Source organism: Vulpes lagopus, chromosome 23, assembly GCF_018345385.1.
Source record: "Vulpes lagopus strain Blue_001 chromosome 23, ASM1834538v1, whole genome shotgun sequence".
NCBI classification, from domain to species: Eukaryota; Metazoa; Chordata; class Mammalia; order Carnivora; family Canidae; genus Vulpes; species Vulpes lagopus.
Genome location: NC_054846.1, coordinates 56,754,379 through 56,773,059, shown reverse-complemented (window position 1 = coordinate 56,773,059; position 18,681 = coordinate 56,754,379). Strand labels below are relative to the sequence as shown.

General features: G+C 52.4%; 1 protein-coding gene across 3 annotated transcripts; it reads right to left on the bottom strand.

The window, feature by feature from the left end:
• Positions 1–11,320: 11,320 nt before the first annotated feature.
• Positions 11,321–14,046, bottom strand: GJA4 (gap junction protein alpha 4). 3 transcript variants are annotated; one of them, XM_041739171.1, is made up of 2 exons: positions 13,997–14,046; positions 11,321–12,886 (listed from the first exon to the last, which is right to left on the bottom strand). In XM_041739171.1, the coding sequence occupies exon 2, from the start codon at positions 12,861–12,863 to the stop codon at positions 11,862–11,864; it is 1,002 nt and encodes a 333-aa protein (XP_041595105.1). In that variant the 5' UTR covers positions 12,864–12,886; positions 13,997–14,046; the 3' UTR covers positions 11,321–11,861. The 3 variants fall into 3 exon arrangements, with proteins under 3 accessions (XP_041595105.1, XP_041595106.1, XP_041595107.1); XM_041739172.1 differs by lacking the exon at positions 13,997–14,046 and adding an exon at positions 13,810–13,966; XM_041739173.1 differs by lacking the exon at positions 13,997–14,046 and adding an exon at positions 13,226–13,612.
• Between the last annotated feature and the right edge of the window lie 4,635 nt (positions 14,047–18,681).

Here is an 18,681-nt window from a genome sequence, read left to right as displayed (position 1 = left end):
AATTCTTTGATTTCTTTCATCAGAGTTTTGTAGTTTTCCTTGCATAGATCTTGTACATATTTGTTAGATTTATACCTAAATATATAATTTCAGTGAGTGTTAATGTAAATGGTATTATGTTAATTTCAAATTCCAGTTGTTCATTGCTGGTATATACTAAAGTGATTGATTTTTGTGTATTAAACTTGCATTTTGGCAACTTTGCTACATTGCTTGTTAGGTCTGGGAGTTTCTTTGGTTGATTATTTTGGATTTTCTTTTTTTTTTTTTAAGATTATTTTTTATTTGTAAGAGACACACACACACAGAGAGAGAGAGAGAGAGAGAGAGAGAGAGAGAGGCAGAGACACAGGCAGAGGGAGAAGCAGGCTCCATGCAGGGAGCCCAATGTGGGACTCGATCCCAGGACCCTGGGATCACACCTTGAGCTGAAGGCAGATGCTCACAACCATTGCACCATGCAGGTGCCCCTAAATTTCAATAACTTCTAAAAATTGCTCTATAAGTTTGATTTAGTTCTCTAAAATGCATGGTTCTTAATTTCTTAACAATATCTATTTTGCTCACTTTTATATTTCTTTTTCTTGATCATTTTAAACATACTTATTTGTATAATTTACCTAGTTACATAATAATATTGTGTAAGTTACCACCCCAAAACTTAGTGGCCTAAAACAAAAGTCACTTATTCTTATGCATCTCTTGATTGGCTGGAGCAACTCTGCAGAGCGAGACTAGGCTCAACTGGGAGCCTCTGCTTAACACAGCAGCTGGCATGGCTCCACTTTTCACTACAGATCTGTGGTCAGCTGGGGCAGCTCTGCTTCTAGAGTGTTTATTCAGGGCCCTGGCTGAAAGGGCAATAGCCACCAAGGGAAGGATCTTCTCATGATGATTGAAGAGGCACAAAAGAACAAACAGAATAAGTGAGGCTTCTGAAGACTTATTCTGGGAACTGATCCATGGTTACTTCCTCCACATGCCACTGGTCAAAAGGAAGGCATCTACTTAAGCTCTAAATTAAGGGGTCTAAAGGGTGTAAGTTAAGAGTGTAAAAGTACAGTCTGCCTTTGATGATGCCATTTGCCAGGGTGTAGACGCAAGGAGGGATAAAGTATTAGGGCCAGTAACTCAGTCTGTCACAATTCAATCTACTGAACCTATCCAGTGTTTCAGTGATTTGAAGCTTTGGGGGATCAAATTCTTTATGTTGTTTTGCTTGAATTCATAGCACATTATTTTCTTGTGTGTTTTGTAATTTCGGATTGTGTTTTCATATATGGTTGGACTTTTTCTATGGGATTTCCATGTGACTTTGCTTGAGGAAACAACCCTCAAGAGTGACTTTCTTTCAGTTTCTTCCAGGGGCCCTAAGGCTCATATTAGCCAAAGACTACTTATTATGTTAATTTCTGAGATTGGGCTATCTGGCTGTTACAAAGAGCAGAAATTGAACTCTATACTTGTGTGAGAATAGGTTTGTGGTTACTAAATCTCAAGGGAGGCACTTTCCCTACTACTGGCACCAGGGCTGAGAGAGAAAGACACACACACACACACACACACTATTGGTTTTATCAGGAGTCTCAGTTCCAACTCTGCCATAAGTGGGCCCAAAGTCTTGTTTCCTGTTCCCATATCATTATTAAAGTGTAGACTGGCACTCTGACCTCTGTCTTCCTGGCCTCCAGAACTGTGAGAAATAAACTGTTCTTGTTTAAGCTACCTAGTTTATGGTATTTTTGTTATAGCAGCCCAAACTGACTAAGACTATCATACCACTGGGCTCATCTCAACCCATCTTGTGTCTAGGCAGCACTTCCAGGAGGGTCCTAGGCAGAAACATCTGAGTGCCTGAACTTAAATCATAGTCCCTGGTAGCTGTGTTCCAGGGGAAAGATGTTTTCACTTCAGTTTCCATGGTGGGAGGTAGATCCATTTTGTTCTAGAACTCGCTCCCCACTGGGAAGGGTTTGGATACCTGTTCAGAGGCAGCTGAACTTCTCTTACGTGCCTGGGTCTCCGTTTGCCCCATTTCCCCCTACCTCTGCCACATGCTCCAGGGATGTAGCTTTCTTTCCTTTCTTTTTGTGACACTTACCTGCCTTCATGCAATCTCTTGGATTTCTCTCCTCCTAAATTGGTTGCAAATCTCTTGCTTTCCACTTCTTCATATTGTGCAGATAAACTCATAGGCTTTACTCTTTTGAAAATGTTCCTGCTGTGTCCTGTCGAAATCTCTGAGTTCAGTTCAATTAAATTCTATAAACCTTAATGAATCCATTTTTTCTGGTTTAGAAAATGGTTATTTTTTTTGTGGGAGTTTCCTGATTGTGGGTTTTGTGGATGTATATTCCAGGCCCTGGGGGATTTCCTGGTCCTGTGGAGGAGACCTAGAAACTCATATTATTAAAATCCTTAGTCCAGGGGCACCTAGGTGGCTCAGTGGTTGAGTGTCTTGCCTTTGGCTCTGGTCCTGGGATCGGATCCTGCATCAGACTCCCCACAGGGAGCCTGCTTCTCCCTCTGCCTGTGTCTCTGCCTCTCTCTCTCTCTCTCATGCATAAATAGGTAAAATTAAAAAAAAAAATCCTGAGTCCAGGTTTCTCTTTTCAAAGCCTGTCAGGTATTGAAAAGCCTGGACTAATTTTACTTCTTAAGGCTCTTGCTATATTAGGTAGTAAATAATTGTGTATTAAAATTGTGGTATGTTTTAAAGATATAAATTTTGAATGCTTTTGACAGACTTGCTAAAGCACAATTGTATGTGTAACCTCACTTGGAAATAGTGTCAAAACTTCCACTGATGTTACTGCTGGGTTGGTGTTCTCAGTCTTAGCTTGTCCCCTCATTGTCTCTACTCTGGTACGTCTGGCTCAGATACACCCTGCTGTTATCGCTCAGTTCCTAGGGAGGCCTCTCTCAAGCCAAACTCAGGAAGCTAACTGGGATCCCTGCCATACTGTGTTCTGTTCTCCATAGGGACTGACTACTGTAAGGCTGAGAATGTTTCTTCCTATGGCTAAAGCTTGGCTTGGGCACCTGTAGTCCTAACCTAAGGCCTGGGCATCTGATCTTGAGAAGCTTTATGGGACCTGTGCTGAACTTGACTTTCCAAGTCTGTCTCTCATTCCCCTTGTAAGAATCAATCATCCCCCTACCCTTGAGTTTTGGTTTTTGCTTTCAGAGATCCTTTGGGTCACAGCCAACCTGGGCTGATTGAGATTCTCCAAGTGCAGGGCATGGCCTAGGTAATCAGGTCCCCCACGCCCTCAGGTTCTCTGTGATACATGCTGCCTCCTCTCCTGTGGAGTGGGCTGGAGCAAGGGGTATATAGGCTTTTAGGAATAGTATTTGTACTTGATAAAGATCCCAAACATACAGACCCAGGAATAAATGTAGACTCCACCAGGGAAAGCCACTTAATTGTATTAAGGTCTCCGATTTACCATATGAAGGATAAATCTGATTTATCAAAGCTAGGAGTGGCTAATACTCTGGATGAGAGTCCAGATTTAAGAGGATAGTTCTTGTCAGTTGGCATAATGGGCTGAAGTGGACATGATGGCATTTTGCTGTTGGAGATGTCAGATGTGTAACTTTTATTGTCTAAATTCCCAATTACATAAGCTCATGCTTAGTAATAGCTTTGTGGCAGCCTACCAAACTAGTATAACTCTGACACAAAATGTCTCCACATGGCACACAGTGAAGCCAAGGAGCAATTTTATTTAGGGTGCCTAGTTGAAGTGTAAGCAAAGCAAGAATAGGTGGTATGATTACCTAAGGCTGCCCAAATGCTGAATTCAAAATAGTATTTTTCTCTATTATTTGTGGGAAAATATAAAGTTCTAAGATTCACGAAGAAGGAAATCTGAATAGGCAAATAGTTGCTGGAGACAGTAAAAAAAAAACTTTAAAGAACGACATAAAAAAAACATTGAGAGAAGAGTTACCTATTCTTCTCAAACTATTCCAAAAAATAGAAGAGGAAGGAAAACTTCCAAGTTCCTTTTATGAGGCCCCTATCACCATGATACCAAAATGAAATAAAGACATCACACACACACAAAATAACTACAGGCCAATATCTCTGATGAACATAGATCCAAAAATCCTCAACAAAATATTAGCAAACTGAATCCCATAATACATTGAAAAAAAATCATTCACCATGTCCAAGTGGGATTTATTCCTGGGTCTCAAGGGTGGGTCAATATTTGCAAATCAATCAATGTGATATATCACATCCATAGGAGAAAGGATAAAAATCATATGGTCATTTCAATAGATGCAAAAAAAGCATTTGGCAATGTCTAATATCTGTTCATGATAAAATTCCCCAACAAAGTAAGTTTAGAGTAAGTTTATGTTGCCTCAACATAATAAAGGCCATATGTGAAAAACCCACAGCGAGCTTCATACTCACTGGGGGAAAATTGAGAGCTTTTCCTCTAAGGACAGGAACAAGACATGGATATCCACTCTCACCACTTTTATTCAGCATAGTACTGGAAGTCCTAGACACAGCAATCAGACAAGAAAAAAAAAAAAAGGCATCCAAACTGATAAGAAGTAAAACTTTCACTATTTGTAGATGACATGACTATAAATAGAAAACCTGGAAGACCACCAGAAATCTCTTAGAACTGATAAATGAATTCAGTAAAGTCACAGATACAAAACCAATGTTTAGAAATGTATTGCATTTCTATACATTAATAATGAAGCAGCAGGAAATTAAAACACTCCCATTTACAATTGCACCAAAAATAAGATACCTAGGAATAAAGCTAACCAAAGAAATGAAAGACCTGTATTCTGAAAACTATAAAGCAATGATAAGAGAAATTGAAGATGACACAAAGAAATGGAAAGAAATTCCATGCTCATGGATTGGAAGAGCAAATATTGTTAAAGTGTTTATATTACCTGAAGCAATCTACAGATTTAATGCAATCTCTATCAAAATACCAACAGTATTTTCACAGACCTTGAACAATCAAAATTTGTATGAAAAAAAAAGACCCCAAATAGCTGAAGTTATCTTGAAAAAAAAAATGCTAAGCTGGAGATATCACAATTCCAGACTTCAAGTAATATAATCAAAACAGTTTTGTACTGGCACAAAAATAGACACATAAATCAATGGAACAGAATAGAAAACCCAGAAATAAACCCACAATTATATATTAATTAATCTTTGACAAAGAAGGGAAGGATATCCAATGGGAAAAAGACATTCTCTTCAACAAATGGCGCTGGGAAAACTGGACAGCTACATGCAAACTAATGAAACCGGACCACTTTCTTACACCAGACAGAAAAATAAACGCAAAATCAGTTAAAGACCTGATCAGTGAAATCTGAGACCATCAAAATCCTAGAAGAGAGCACAAGCAGTAATTTCTTTGACATTGGCTCTAGTAGCATTTTTCTAGATTTGTCTTCTGAGGCAAGGGAAATGAAAACAAAAACTGTTGGGACTACATCAAAATGAAAAGCTTCTGCGTAGTGAAAGAAACAGTCAACGATACTAAAAGGCAACCTACTGAATAGGAGAAGCTATTTGCAAATAACATATCTGATAAAGGGTTAGTATCCAAAATACATAAAGAACTTCTACAACTAAGCACCAAAAAACCAAATAATCCAATTAAAAAGTGAGCAGAAGATATGAATGGATGAGTGACAACATCCAGATGGCCAACAGGCACATGAAAAGATGCTCAGCATCGCTTAGCATCAGGGACATGCAAATCAGAACTATGAGATACCACCTCACATCTGTCAGAATGAAATTTTGCCATTTGCAATGACATAGATGGATTTAGAAAGCATAATGCTAAGCGAAATAAGTCAGTCAGAGAAAGAAAAATATCATATGATCTCACTGATATGTGGAATTTTAGAAAACAGATGAAAGAAAGTGAAAAACAAAAGGAAAGAGAAAAGAGGAGGAGAGACAAATCAAGAAACAAGATTCAACTGTCACCAGAGGGGAGGCAGTTTGAGGGGATGGGGATGAAGGAGGAGGAGGGCACTTGTGATGAGCACCAGGTGACCAGAGAAGTGTCGAGTCACTATAGTGTGCACCTGTATGTCAACTGTACTGGAACTAAAATTTAAAAAATATGGGGGTCCCTGGGTGGTTCAGCAGTTAAGCACCTCCCTTTGGCTCAGGGTGTGATCCTGGAGACCCGGGATCGAGTCCCACGTTGGGGTCCCTTCATGGAGCCTGCTTCTCCCTCTGCCTGTGCCTCTGCCTCTCTCTCTCTCTCTGAGTCTCTCATGAATAAATAACAAAATAAAATAAAATCTTTTAAAAAACATAAGTGAAGGCAAAAAAAAAAAAAAGACAGCAGGTCCAACTGGCTTTTTTTTTTTTTAATTTATGATAGTCATACAGAGAGAGAGAGAGAGAGGCAGAGACACAGGCAGAGGGAGAAGCAGGCTCCATGCACTGGGAGCCCGACGTGGGATTTGATCCCAGGTCTCCAGGATCGCGCCCTGGGCCAAAGGCAGGCGCCAAACTGCTGCGCCACCCAGGGATCCCCCAACTGGCTTTAAAGCACATTTGTTCAAACCTTCGAGGAGTCATGCTATCGAAACCATTGCAGAGCGTATAGCCTACCTGCACCCACCATTGGCCTGGGTATAGAATTCCAGGTTGAAAGTCGTTTTCCTCAGAATTTGGAAGGCATTGATCCATTGTCCGGCAGCTTCCGGTATTGTTCCAAAGCTGGTGTTCTTATTCTTGAGACCGCGTGCGGAACTCTGTTATTTCTCTGCACACTTGTAGGCTCATCACTTGGTCTCCTGCGTCCTGAAAATTTTCAGCAGTGTGGACTTATAATGTCCACTGGGCTGGGCACTCCGTGGCTTATTTCAGACCCTTTCGTATGAGATGCTTTCCTCAAATGTCTGGCGTTCTGGGTTGGGTGCTCATATTAAGGAAGGGTCACCAAAAAAAAAAAAAAAAAAAAAAAAAACAATGCTGGGAAGCTCAGAGTGAATGGGTGGGGTCTCATGACTGGTCATCACTGCATGGCCACCAAGTGGTCTGTGACCTCTAGTGACCCTTAGGGCCCACATCTTCAGGGCTTTCCTGATGGACCCATCAGATTCCACTGAGAAGGTCTTCCAGACACCTGCCTAGGGACTATATACACGGCTTTCAGGATTCTGAAAAGAAGTAAAAAAATAAGAGGAGAATATACCCTGCCAGATTTTAGAGTGTGTTCCCAAGCTACACTGGTGCAAGGGGCATCAGTATCATATGCATTAATAAATCAATGGAATGGCATTTTAGCTAGTCCAGAAATGGATTGCTTATTTTTTTTATTATTTATTTATTTATGATAGTCACACACACAGAGAGAGAGAGAGGCAGAGACATAGGCAGAGGGAGAAGCAGGCTCCATGCACCAGGAGCCTGACGTGGGATTCGATCCCGGGTCTCCAGGATTGTGCCCTGGGCTGGATTGTTTAATGTATAAAAATGTAGTGTGTGGTCAAGCCCATATCACAAATTAGTGTAGGAAGGCTCATGCAGTAAGCGCAGCTGGAATCGTTAGTCGGGGTGGGGGGGGCGGGGAACGTCAGCATCTCACCTTATATGGTAAACTCAGTGTATTTGTTCATTATTTTATTCAACAATTATTTATTTGTCTCCTATTATGTCCTAGACGAGTCAAACATTAGAAGCTGAAAAATAATTCTAGAGAGGGAGAAATGGTCTGAACATGAAATTATTGTACAGAAAGGAATTGATAAACTTGACCACATAGCGATGAGGAAGGACAAAATAACACACTAAGGAAATTTTTTATTTTTATTTATTTATTTTTTAAAAGATTTATTTATTTATTCAGAGAGAGAGAAAGGAGGCAGAGACACAGGCAGAGGGAGAAGCAGGCTCCATGCAGGGAGCCCGACTGATGTGGGACTCGATCCCAGGTCTCCAGGATCACACCCCGGGCTGCAGGCGGCGCTGAACCCCTGTGCCACTGGGGCTGCCCAGGAAATTTTTTAATAACAAGTATGCCCGATAAAGAGTTGATACCCTCTGTCTATAAAGAGCTTAAGCAAATTGATCGGAAAACACCAAAACCCAAGAGAAGAATGGGCAAGGGAAATCCACAGAAGAAACATGAAGTGCCGAAGAAGTAGTTTTAAAATGTCCAGCCCCGGCAGTAATCAGGGCATATGTGTTAGAGGGTGATATCCTATATATATTTTTTCCTGACCAGTAATTAACAGAGGAATTGAAAAAAAATTTAATAATGTCACCGTGGGTGCCTTGAAACAGGCACTTTCATACAATGCTATTGAACACATGAATAATTTTTTTTTTCGTCTCGGCTCCATCCTCTCGTGAGCACAAGCTTGTGTCCCTCTAAGGCGGCGGGAGGAGGGATCCTTCCTGCCTCGTGCCTTCGGGCCCCTCTCCCCTCTTCCGCTGTACCTCGTCCCCCACGCGCAGAGGTGGCTGGTGCCTTCCCTTGTTAGAATTTGCTGGTGCGTGTCTGCATCTCTGAATCATCCACAGCGAATTACTTCCATAATCGGAAAAAAAAAGCCCCTAACTTTTTAGAATGAAAAATGCCCTACTTTGACCCAGGAATTTCGCTTCTTGGAATGGCTGTCTTTTAAGGAAATAGGCAGTTTGGAAAACACTCGTGCACAGGCGCCTGCATCACAGCACAATTTATAAGAGAGGATAATTAATTGCAAACAACCTAAAAATCCAGTATCAGGGTCATGGTTAAGGAGATAACGATAAGGCCGTTAAGTCGAGTTTCCCTCTTGATGACGTGGGGAGAAGGCTTATGACTTATGTAAAGTGAAAAAAGAACACAAAACTGTAGGTACACCTTCACGCCTTCATTCAGATTTTATTTAAAATATGCATGGAGGAGCCTGAAAGCAATTATTTCCGAATATTCACAGTGATTATGGCTGGATGGTGGGATCTCATTGTCTACGATGATCCTAGCCTGACCTTTATAGTCTGAAAAAAAAAACAAGTCTATATATGGAGAAGAGAATAGAAAAGTTCATCTAATCCCACGTCGCACATAGAGGTGGACATTTTGAGTCCATAGAGGTGATAACCTGGATCCTGGCCACCTCGACTATCATGCCCAGTGCCCAGCGGAGTGAGGCTCGTGTTGAGCGGAAAGTAGACAAACATGCCGAATGGCCAGAGACTTCTGGAAATCCGAGTCGGCCGGAAGAATAGGAGAAGGGCAGACTCAGCATCAGCCGGCGGCAGGTGCATGTGACTCCGGGGCCTGCAGGGGAAGGACAGAGGGTTGAGCCTTGGTGGCTTTGGGGTCAGAGCCAGGGTTGGTGGGGGACGTCGCAAGGGGGGAAAGTACATTCTAAGTATCCCCGATGAGCCCTCACCCGACAAACATCGGTGGTCACGCTGAGGTCAGAGCCAGAAGGAAACGAAGGATTGTGGGTGGAGGCGAGGGGGGCCGGGGGTGCAGTGGTGAGGTCGGCGCCCCAGTGGCCAGCGATGGGTAACAGGTCTGACGTCACTGGCCCACCCGCCCACTCTGGTTACGCGCCGCCTGTGACATTCACAGGCTCCCGTGGGTCGTAGATAAGGTGACCTTGGGTCACGCAGAATTCCCAGAGCACGCCACATAACCCCGACCCTTTCGTTCCTACTCAGGAAGGCAAGTGAGCTCAAGTGACTGGAACTGATCTTATTATAGGAACAAACCGGAATCTGTGCTGATTGTTGAAAACAGCACGTCACTCAGGAGCTGTAGGCTAGGGATGAGTGACAGGTCACTCCCCGCAATGCTCCTTGTATCTTATTGCTGCATACCTGTTTCTCGTGCAACCCTTTCGTTTCACGGTGGAGAAACTGAGGCCCAGTGAGGCCAAAGGACCAGAGTCAAGGGAGTGTGAGGAGCTGGAGGCAGGAGTCAAGGCTCTTAGGGCTCTTGCCGTGACTGGGAATTGCCTGTCACCATCTTCGATGGTGGGGGTGGTGGTGAGGAATAGGCGGGTGGGAGGAAGAAGTGATGTGGAAGGTGCTGGGTTCCCTCCAGGCCCACGTCACCAAAAAGACACCGGAGTCCCACACACACTTAACATTCTCCTTGACCTCACCCCAGTGCTCACCAGTGCTTAGAGGTGAGGTGGGGCTGGTGCGGTGGCAGTGTGGGTGGTGTCCTCCCCCAAAGAGGTTGGCCGAGTCCTAGCCACCAGGACCTCAGAACGTGATCTTATTTGGAAACAGGGTCTTTGCAGAGGTCATCAAGTTAAAGCCATTAGAATGGCCTTAAAAATCCAATATGGCTGTGGTGTCCTCATGACAAAATGTGGACACAGAGGACAGATGCACACAGAGGGAGAATGTCATGTGAACATGAAGGCGGAGTTGGGGGTGATGCTTCCATCAGCCAAGACATGTGACAGCTGGCCAGCAACCACCAGAAGCTGGGAGGGAGGCCTGGAGCACACACTCCTTCACAGCCCCCGAAGGAACCGACCCTATAGACACCTTGATCTAGGACTTCGAGCCTCCAGGGCCGTGAGAGTTTAGGTTTCTGTTGTTGAAGCCACCCCAGTCTGTTCGCTTTGTTCTGAAAGCCCTAGGAAGGGAGTACTGGTGAGATGGAGCTTATAGCTCCGTCTCTTCATTTGTAAGTCTTCACCCTCCTGCACGGTTCCCACCGCTCTGCATGGCCCTGATCCCGCTACGGTGTTCTCACCCTTAGACCACTGTCCCACCACTCTGCATGGCCCCGATCCCGCTACAGTGTTCTCATCCTTAGACCACTGTCCCCACCACTCTGCATGGCCCTGATCCCGCTATGGTTCTCATCCCTAGACCACCGCCCATTTGCCTCTGTGTTCGTGTGGCCACCTAGCCTGGTCTTGCCCAAGACCCAAGTCCCTGGTCTGACCTCAGACTCAAGACCCAGCTCACAACGGATGAACGGGCTGGCAGGCACGCTTGGGTAGCAGGGCGGCCAGGGTGTTGGATGGCCACGGGGGCAGGTTGGGGACTGGCATGGCTTTGGCTGCTGTGGGGGCCCAGGTGGTGAGGATGGGAAGGAGGACCGTGAGGGAGGCATTTCAAAAGATAAGTGTTTAAGACACAGGGCTGCTGAGAGGCAGGATGTAGGGGTGTGAGGGTTCAAGGTGCTAGGTGGAGTTGGGGTCGCCGAGGCCGAAGACAGGTCACACAGGCGGGCCAAGAGGCAGGAGATGGGAGATGGGCGAAGGGCGAAGCAGCTGCCCCCCGCCCCCACCGGAGGACACCACGATGGCATCAGTACACACCTAGTTTGTGATCAAGTCTTATTTATTTTAGAAGCATAAACAGTGGAACTAGGGAGGAGTAAGGAGAATGAGAACCAGTCCCTGTGGCAGAGCCGGATCCAGCACAGGCTCCGCGCATGTGTGTGTGCGCGTGTGTGTGTGTGTGTGTGTGTGTGTGTGTGTGTGACCAAGGCCGACCCCGCAGCCTCCATCAGCCTCCTGGGGGGACAATGTGGGTGGAGGTGGAGCTGCCGTGAGGCTGGGGTAAAACTGGCTCTGGGTTTGCTCTGAACCAGGTGAAAAAGTCCGGAGGCGCCGCAACACCCTTGGCCCAGAGCACCCCAGGCTGGCTCTGTCCATGCCCGAGGCAAGGTCGTGCCCTGGAGGGGAGACCTTGGTGCCTCCTGCTCACCAAGAAGGCCTCAGGTGTCCAAGAACAAGCTGCAACGAGGCCCCCGGCCAGTGAGCACCTGCTCCCCTCCCCACGTCTTCCCTGCAGTCTTCAAGGACAGGGCATCCCAGGCCACCAGACTTCTCCGGGCCCCTGTGTTGGGTGACGGAAGCCCCGGGCCCTACACATACTGCTTCTTGGAAGCAGAGCTGCTGGGGCGACTGGGGGATTTCTGGCCACTCTCGGGGGGTGGGTCCAGGAAGAGGGGGGCCCTGGAGGAAGCCAGCCTCTCCTCCGTAGTCAGGTTGGCCCAGTTCTGCTCACTGGAGGAGAGCCCATTGTAGGTGGGGCACGGCGGGGACGAGGGTCCCTCTCCCATGGGCAGGTAGAAGAAGACCTGGTCGGCGTAGGGCTCCGAGGAGGCGCCCCGGGGTGGGGGGGCATCCTGGCCCCGCTGGGCCTTCATCCCCCGGCTGAGGCAGCGGCACAGCAGGTGAGCCAGCTCCAGCAGGTTGAGCACCAGGGAGATGAGTCCAACCACCAGCATGAAGATGATGAAGATAGTCTTCTCTGTGGGGCGCGAGACGAAGCAGTCCACGAGGTAGGGGCAGGGCGCGCGCTGGCATACAAACACGGGCTCCATGGTCCAGCCGTAGAGACGCCACTGGCCGTAGAGGAAGCCGGCCTCCAGCACACTCTTACAGAGCACGCTGGCCACGTAGGTGCCCATCAGCGCCCCGCGGATCCGCAGGCGGCCATCCTCCGCCACCGAGATCTTGGCCATCTGACGCTCGACGGCTGCCAGTGCCCGCTCCACGCGCGGGTCCTTGGCTGGCAGGGCCCGCAGCTCCCCCTCCTTCTGCCGCAGCCGCTCCTCGCGCCGAGACAGGTAGATGACGTGGCCCAGGTAGACCAGGGTGGGCGTGCTGACGAAGAGGAACTGCAGCACCCAGTAGCGGATGTGGGAGATGGGGAAGGCCTGGTCATAGCAGACGTTAGTGCAGCCTGGCTGGGCCGTGTTGCACTCGAAATCGGACTGCTCGTCGCCCCACACCGACTCGCCAGCCAGGCCCAGGATGAGGATGCGGAAGATGAAAAGCACCGTCAGCCAGATCTTGCCCACGACAGTCGAGTGCTCCTGGACCTGATCCAGCAGCTTCTCGAGGAAGCCCCAGTCGCCCATGGCTCGCTGGCCTCCGTCTGCGTCTGTGGGAGACAGGACCTGTCAGCAAGGCCTCCTCCTCTGTGGTCCTGGCAACCAGCCCCAGGGAGGCGGGCCACGCCCATTTTGCCTACAGAGACACTGAGGCTCAAGGAGGGGAGGGGGCTGGCCGGGGGGCTCCCACCCAGTAGGGTGGGCAGGAGTAAAAGCCAGTCCTTGGATGATGGCGACTAAGCTCTGGCAGACAGACAGCCAGGGTCCTAGTCCTGTCACCTATCTGTGTCCCTCCTGTTCCCAGCCCGAGTCCCAGGCTGACACAGCCCAAGATCTGGGTCAAGTTGAGGCTCCTGAGCTCATGGGAACAGAGAATTTGAGGAACTTACTTGAGGCCACACAGCTGTGCTTCGCCCCTCCTTCCTCCTGCCCCCGACATGCTGTCTGGGGTGCGGGTGGTGGTGGTGGTGCTATCTTCACCTTCTCAGGGGCCCCAAAGCCTCAGGTCCCCACTCTTCTGCCCAGTGTAGCTCACCCAGCTGCCCTCACTCTAACCTTTCAGCTGGTGGTGGGGAGGGGGGCGGAGGGAGGGGCGTTAGGCGCTAAAGGTCACGGTCCCACCTGTCAGCAATAGCGACCACCTGCTGCTGAAGCGTGGCCGCTGCTCCAATCTCCTTCCTTCTTGCGCCGCCCCACCCCCAAGCTGTTGCTACCAAGTTCTCAACCCTTGAAAGAATTGTCCTAGCGGGATGGCCGCCCCGGGGTTGGCGCCCCCCCCCCCCCCCCCCCCCCCCGCAAAGTTCCCAGAACATCAGAGAGCGGAGGGAAGGGTGCAGGGGAGGTGCCTTTTCTTGGAGCCACGCTGTTTAGAGCCAGGCGCTGGTCCTCCCTCCCCCTCGCCGACTCCCCCGGGTGAGCAGAGACCTCTGCACCTGAGTGTCCTCTCCCCATAAAAGGGACGCAATACTCTCACCTCCTAGGGCTATAGGAACACAGGGACAGGCTGACGGGGAGCCTGGCCATGGGCCGGCTGGGTGAGCGCGGCCCTTGGGGCTCCCCGCGACCCCGAGCAGCCCCGGGCCCCGGCAGTGGCGGACGTGTCCCCTGCTGCCTGGCAGGTGGCGCCCGGACCCCCCAGCCCCTCTCTCCGCCCCACTCACCGCCTGCCTCCTGCCTGCTGGGCGGCGGGGAAGCTGGAGGGCGCCGGGCAGCGGGGCCTTAAATAGCGCCGAGGGGCGGGGTGGGGGCAGGAAGCGGCACCGCGGGGCGGGACCGGCCGGGGAGTTGCAGGCGCCCCAGGCAGGCCGAGGACGGGCCTGGGGGGCCTGGGGGTGGGGGGTTCTGCGGCCCCTGCTTCCCCTTTGCACCGCGTTCCAGCCCGACCCTCCTGGCTCTGGAACCCGAGCGCCTTAGGGCGGCTGGGCGTGATGGGATCGCTGAGAACTTTCTGGTCCTGCAGCTGACCTGAGGGCGCGAGGGATGGGCAGATGGGGGTGAGGGTGTGGGCGCCTCCCCGGAAGGACCTTTCTTTGACCCTGGGGGCCTCTTGCCCTTGGTAGAGAAAGGAGCCAGAAGGCCGCTGATTTGTGGGTGGGCCAGCGGCCCGGGCTGTGTGGCCCCTGGGGACCCGGAAAGCACCCTGGGAGAGGGGTTCTCTGCACCCCCCAGAGTGTGGGGGAGCTGGCTCTCCACCCGGCCTGAAGCCTCCCCGGCTTCTCCAACATCCCCACTCGGGGCGGCCTATCAGAGGTCACTGAGCAACCCCCCCCAGGCCCTGGACGCTGAAGGGGAGGGCCCCCCACCTTGAGTTTGGATCCCACTCTCAGCAATAAGAGGTGGGCGGCACCTGCCTCCTTAATGGGGAGGATGAACCTCCAGGAGGGGTCGCCCAGGTCTGCGGGGTGGGGCTTGGCGGGAAACCTGCCAGGTGTGCCTGCCCCCCCCCCCCCCCCCGACCCCTCCAGGGGGCAGGGACTGAACATCCCAACCCTGGGGTAAGCCTGAGGTTGTAAATATGGAAAGTTTTCTTGCTGACTACAGGGTGAGTGAGGGGAGACTTGGTTAGTGAGGCTTTCGCGGAATTAGCCAGTTGAGGGGGCCTCAGAGACCTTGGCCGCTGCCCCTTGGGGGCTGAGATGTTGCTGGGCAGACGCAGAAGGGCCTAGAAGCTGCGACTCTGCTGTTGACCCCGGTGCCTCAGTTTCTTCCTCTGTAGAATGGGGATAGTAGTGGCTGGTAATGAGCCGGGGGCGGGGGGTGGCGGGGGTGGGGGGTGGGGATAGGAGATCCAGGCAGCCCATGGCTCTGCCCTGGAACTCAGAAACAAAGCAGTTGCTGTAAAAAGCTCCAGTCCCTGGACTCCCGGTGACCCAGGGCTGGGTCCCCGAGAGCCGCGGGACTTGTGGGCGGTGAGGTGGGTGGACTCAGCCCAGACCTTGGCTCAGGCCTCCCTCCCAGGCCCGTCCCTCGGGGCCAGGCCAGGCCCAGCCTCCTGGATTTCCACCGTGGACAACTGCGCCCACTTAGCCCTGACCCCTGAGGGCATGAGAACAGAGGTCCCTGGAGGCCCCCCGCAGGCCTCTGCTCCCAGAGTTCCTCTCCTGGGACTGACGTCATCTGCTGGCAGGAGGGGGAGCAGGTGGGGACGGCAAGGCCCTTCACCCTGTCCTCAGCCCTTCCTCGGCACCCTGGGGTCGCACTTTCCAAGGAAGCAGGGTGGGGTCAGCCCCCGGGGTGGCCGCTCCGCCTGGGGGTCAGTGGCCTCCCAGCCGGTCTCCTGGCCTCCCCCCCCCAGGATCTGGTGCACACGGCCCCGCTGTGGCTCCTGCTGCCCTCCCGGCCTCATCCCCCTGCCCGCCTTCACTGCAGGGGCCTGGGCCTGTGTCCCTGCGTCCCCCCTGCAGCAGAGCCCTCACGTCATTCAGGATTCTGCTGTGTGCTGTGTGCCCCCCGCTCCGTCCCCCAGAAGTCCCCGTGCTGGCCCCGGCCTGTGCCCGGTTGGTTAGGTGAGCCCTGGCACTGCTGGGGGCTCAGATACCGTCCACGTTGTTATATCTGCGGACCTGTTGTTGTTTTTAAAATTTTTATCTTTGTTGTTGAAAGACACACAACATAAAATTAACCGTTCTAACCATTTAGAAAGGTGCCACTTAGCAGTGTCCTAAGTACATCTGCGGGGTCAAGGACCAAGCCCCCGAACTTTCTCATCTTGCAAATCTGAAGTTCTGTTGTTCGGCTAAACACCTGCCGCTTCAGTCCTCCCACCCTAGGGGCATCACGTACTGTCTCTGCCCCCTTGGCCTGGGGCTCCGGAGGGCAGGGGCTGGGTCGCTGGGTCGTGCGTTTATACCCCCCCCCAGGCCCCCCATCGTAGCAGGGTCCACGTAGGCATTTACTAATTCCACAGAGTTTTACTGAGCACCCCGGGTGCTGAGACACTGTCCTAGACACTGGAGATCAAGCTGGGGCCGACCTCAGAGTCCCTGCCCTGGTGGATTTTACGCTGTGGCTGTGGGGACCTGCGCGAGGTGGTGACAAATGCTTCGTGGGAAGCAGGGGCGGGAGGGTGCAGGGGGCGCAGTTTCCCTGTTGAAGGGAATTGCAACCTGAAGGGACGGAGGGAGGGAGCCCTGTGGCTCTGGGGGGGACAGCGCCTTCCAGGTGGAGGGAACCAAGAGAGAGTGCAAAGGCCCTGAGGCCCAGGGGCCACTGATGGGGCCGCCCTCGCTCGGGTGCCAGGACCCAGTGCCACACACCAGGGGCTCAGATGACGGAAATGTGCTTCTTGCAGTTCTGGGGGCCAGAGGCCCGGGATCGGGGTGGGGGGGGTCCAGCATGGCTGGGCTCCTGGGGACCACCCCCTTCCCGCTTTACACGGGGCTGTCCTCCCAGGGTGAGGAGGCAAAGGCCATCTCTCCCGTGTCTCTTCTTTGAGGGGCACCAATCCCATTCCTGAGGCTCCATCTCGGAAGGCCCCGTTCCACACGTCGTCACGCGGAGGGTAGGATTTCAACATATGAATCTTGGGGGGACACGAATATTCAGTCTGTAATAGCAGCTTTGGGCCAGGGTGACGGGTCCGAGACAGTCTCCCGTTCACCCTGGCGGTGTGGTGGCCATGCTCCTTCCTGCAGGCGGCGTGGCCGCGGGGCTGTGGGTCTGACCCCAACCCAGCCTTTCCGCGATCCCAAGTGCGTCCTCCCGCCACGGGGAAGAGCAGACCGGGGGACGCGAGAGCCACCTTGTGGCGACAGCCTGGTGCGGGGACTCGGACGGTGAACACGTGCTGCTGGGGATGTGGAGCGGTCCTGCTCAGGCCCAAGGTGGGTGCGGGGCGGGGACATTCCTTCCACCGCGGTCCAACCGCAATCTGCAGAAGCCCAGCTGGGGCTGGAGAGGCAGTCATGCCGGGATGGCCGGGGGGGAGGGAGGGGGCGGGTGGGTGAGCTTGGAGCCCCCCAGGGCAGGGACGGCCAAGAGCATCCCGGGTGGGTGAGCTCGGGGCCCCTGGGGCAGGGACGGCCAAGGGGACCCCTGGGCAGGGACGGCCAAGGGCATACCTGGTGGGTGAGCTCGAGGCCCCCCGGGGCAGGGATGGCCGAGGGCATCCCGGGTGGGTGAGCTTGGGGTCCCTGGGGCAGGGACACCGGTGACTATGGGAGAAGGGAGACACAGAGCATCCCCAGCAGGCTCCACTCCTGGCCTGGAGCTCGATGCTGGGCCGGGTCTCATGCCTCTGGGATCATGACTTGAGCTGAAATCAGGAGTCAGACGCCTCATCCAGGGACCCGGTGCCCCAGTCGTGCCCATAACCTTTAAAGCATCCCCTCAAAGAAGCCCTTCTAAGTGCCTGGCTCTGAACGCGCCACGCCTGTCTCTGCTTGGGACCCTGACCGATGCACGTCCCCGGCACTGGTGACGGGTCTGAGGTCCTGAAGGTCCGCGCCAGGTGCAGCGCGGTGGCTCAGCTGTGATCCAGACCCGGGGAGGGGGGGGTGTGTGTCCGCCCACCCCCGGCGCCCTCGAAGTCGGCTGGCATACCCAGCCTGCCGATGACGGGGCACAGGTGAGCCACAGCCCGTCCCGTGGGCACAGAGCCCTACCCTCTCCTGCCTGCGTGGGCTCCTGGATCGCAGCCCCTATGTCTCTGGCCGCTGGCTCTGGCTGTCATGGTCGCTAAATGTCTTCCTGGATTTTGTCGAGCCCCGCACCCCCTTTGCTCTCTACTCTGGCCTGGCCTGGATGCCGGCGTCCTCTACGTGGCCGGTCCCCCCCCCCGGGGCGAGCGCCTTCCTGTGTTCCCCAGGCTCTGGGCTGGTGAGCTCGGCTCCTCCTGCCGCGGGCTCAGCCTCCAGCCAGGGCCCGGGGTGCTGACTCTCGGGGAGAGGACGGAGCTGAGTGACGCTGGAGTGGGGCTGGGACTCCCGAGTTTGGAGGAGACCGGTGGCCTGCTGCGAGCACACGTAGGGAGCGAGAGCGTGAGTCACGGGGATGCTGTGCACGCAGGTGGGGATGCAGTTCCTGGGGAGCCCGGGCTGTCAAGGCGGAGGGAGGTGACTCATCCACAGAGAGGATGCTGGTTTTGCGCCTGCGCTCTGGAAAGGCCACCAGTGCTGTTGCGGAGGGAGCGCAGTGCCCTCCTGTGACCGCACCTGTAATCACAACGCGCAGATCCCACCACAGATCCCACCGGGATCCCACCCAGCTCCTAACTTCTGCTCCAGCCTTGGCTCAGCCCCCACCCTAGCTTCACCTGCAGACATAGAGCTCCTCCCCACCCCGGGGTGCCATCCCTGCCCTCAGGCTCTTGGGGGAGGAGCGCAGGACACAGGATGGGACCACTCTA

Coding starts and splice junctions, on each gene's coding strand:
- GJA4 (XM_041739171.1), bottom strand. CDS start 12,863: ATGGGCGACTGGGGCTTCCTCGAGAAGCTGCTGGATCAGGTCCAGGAG.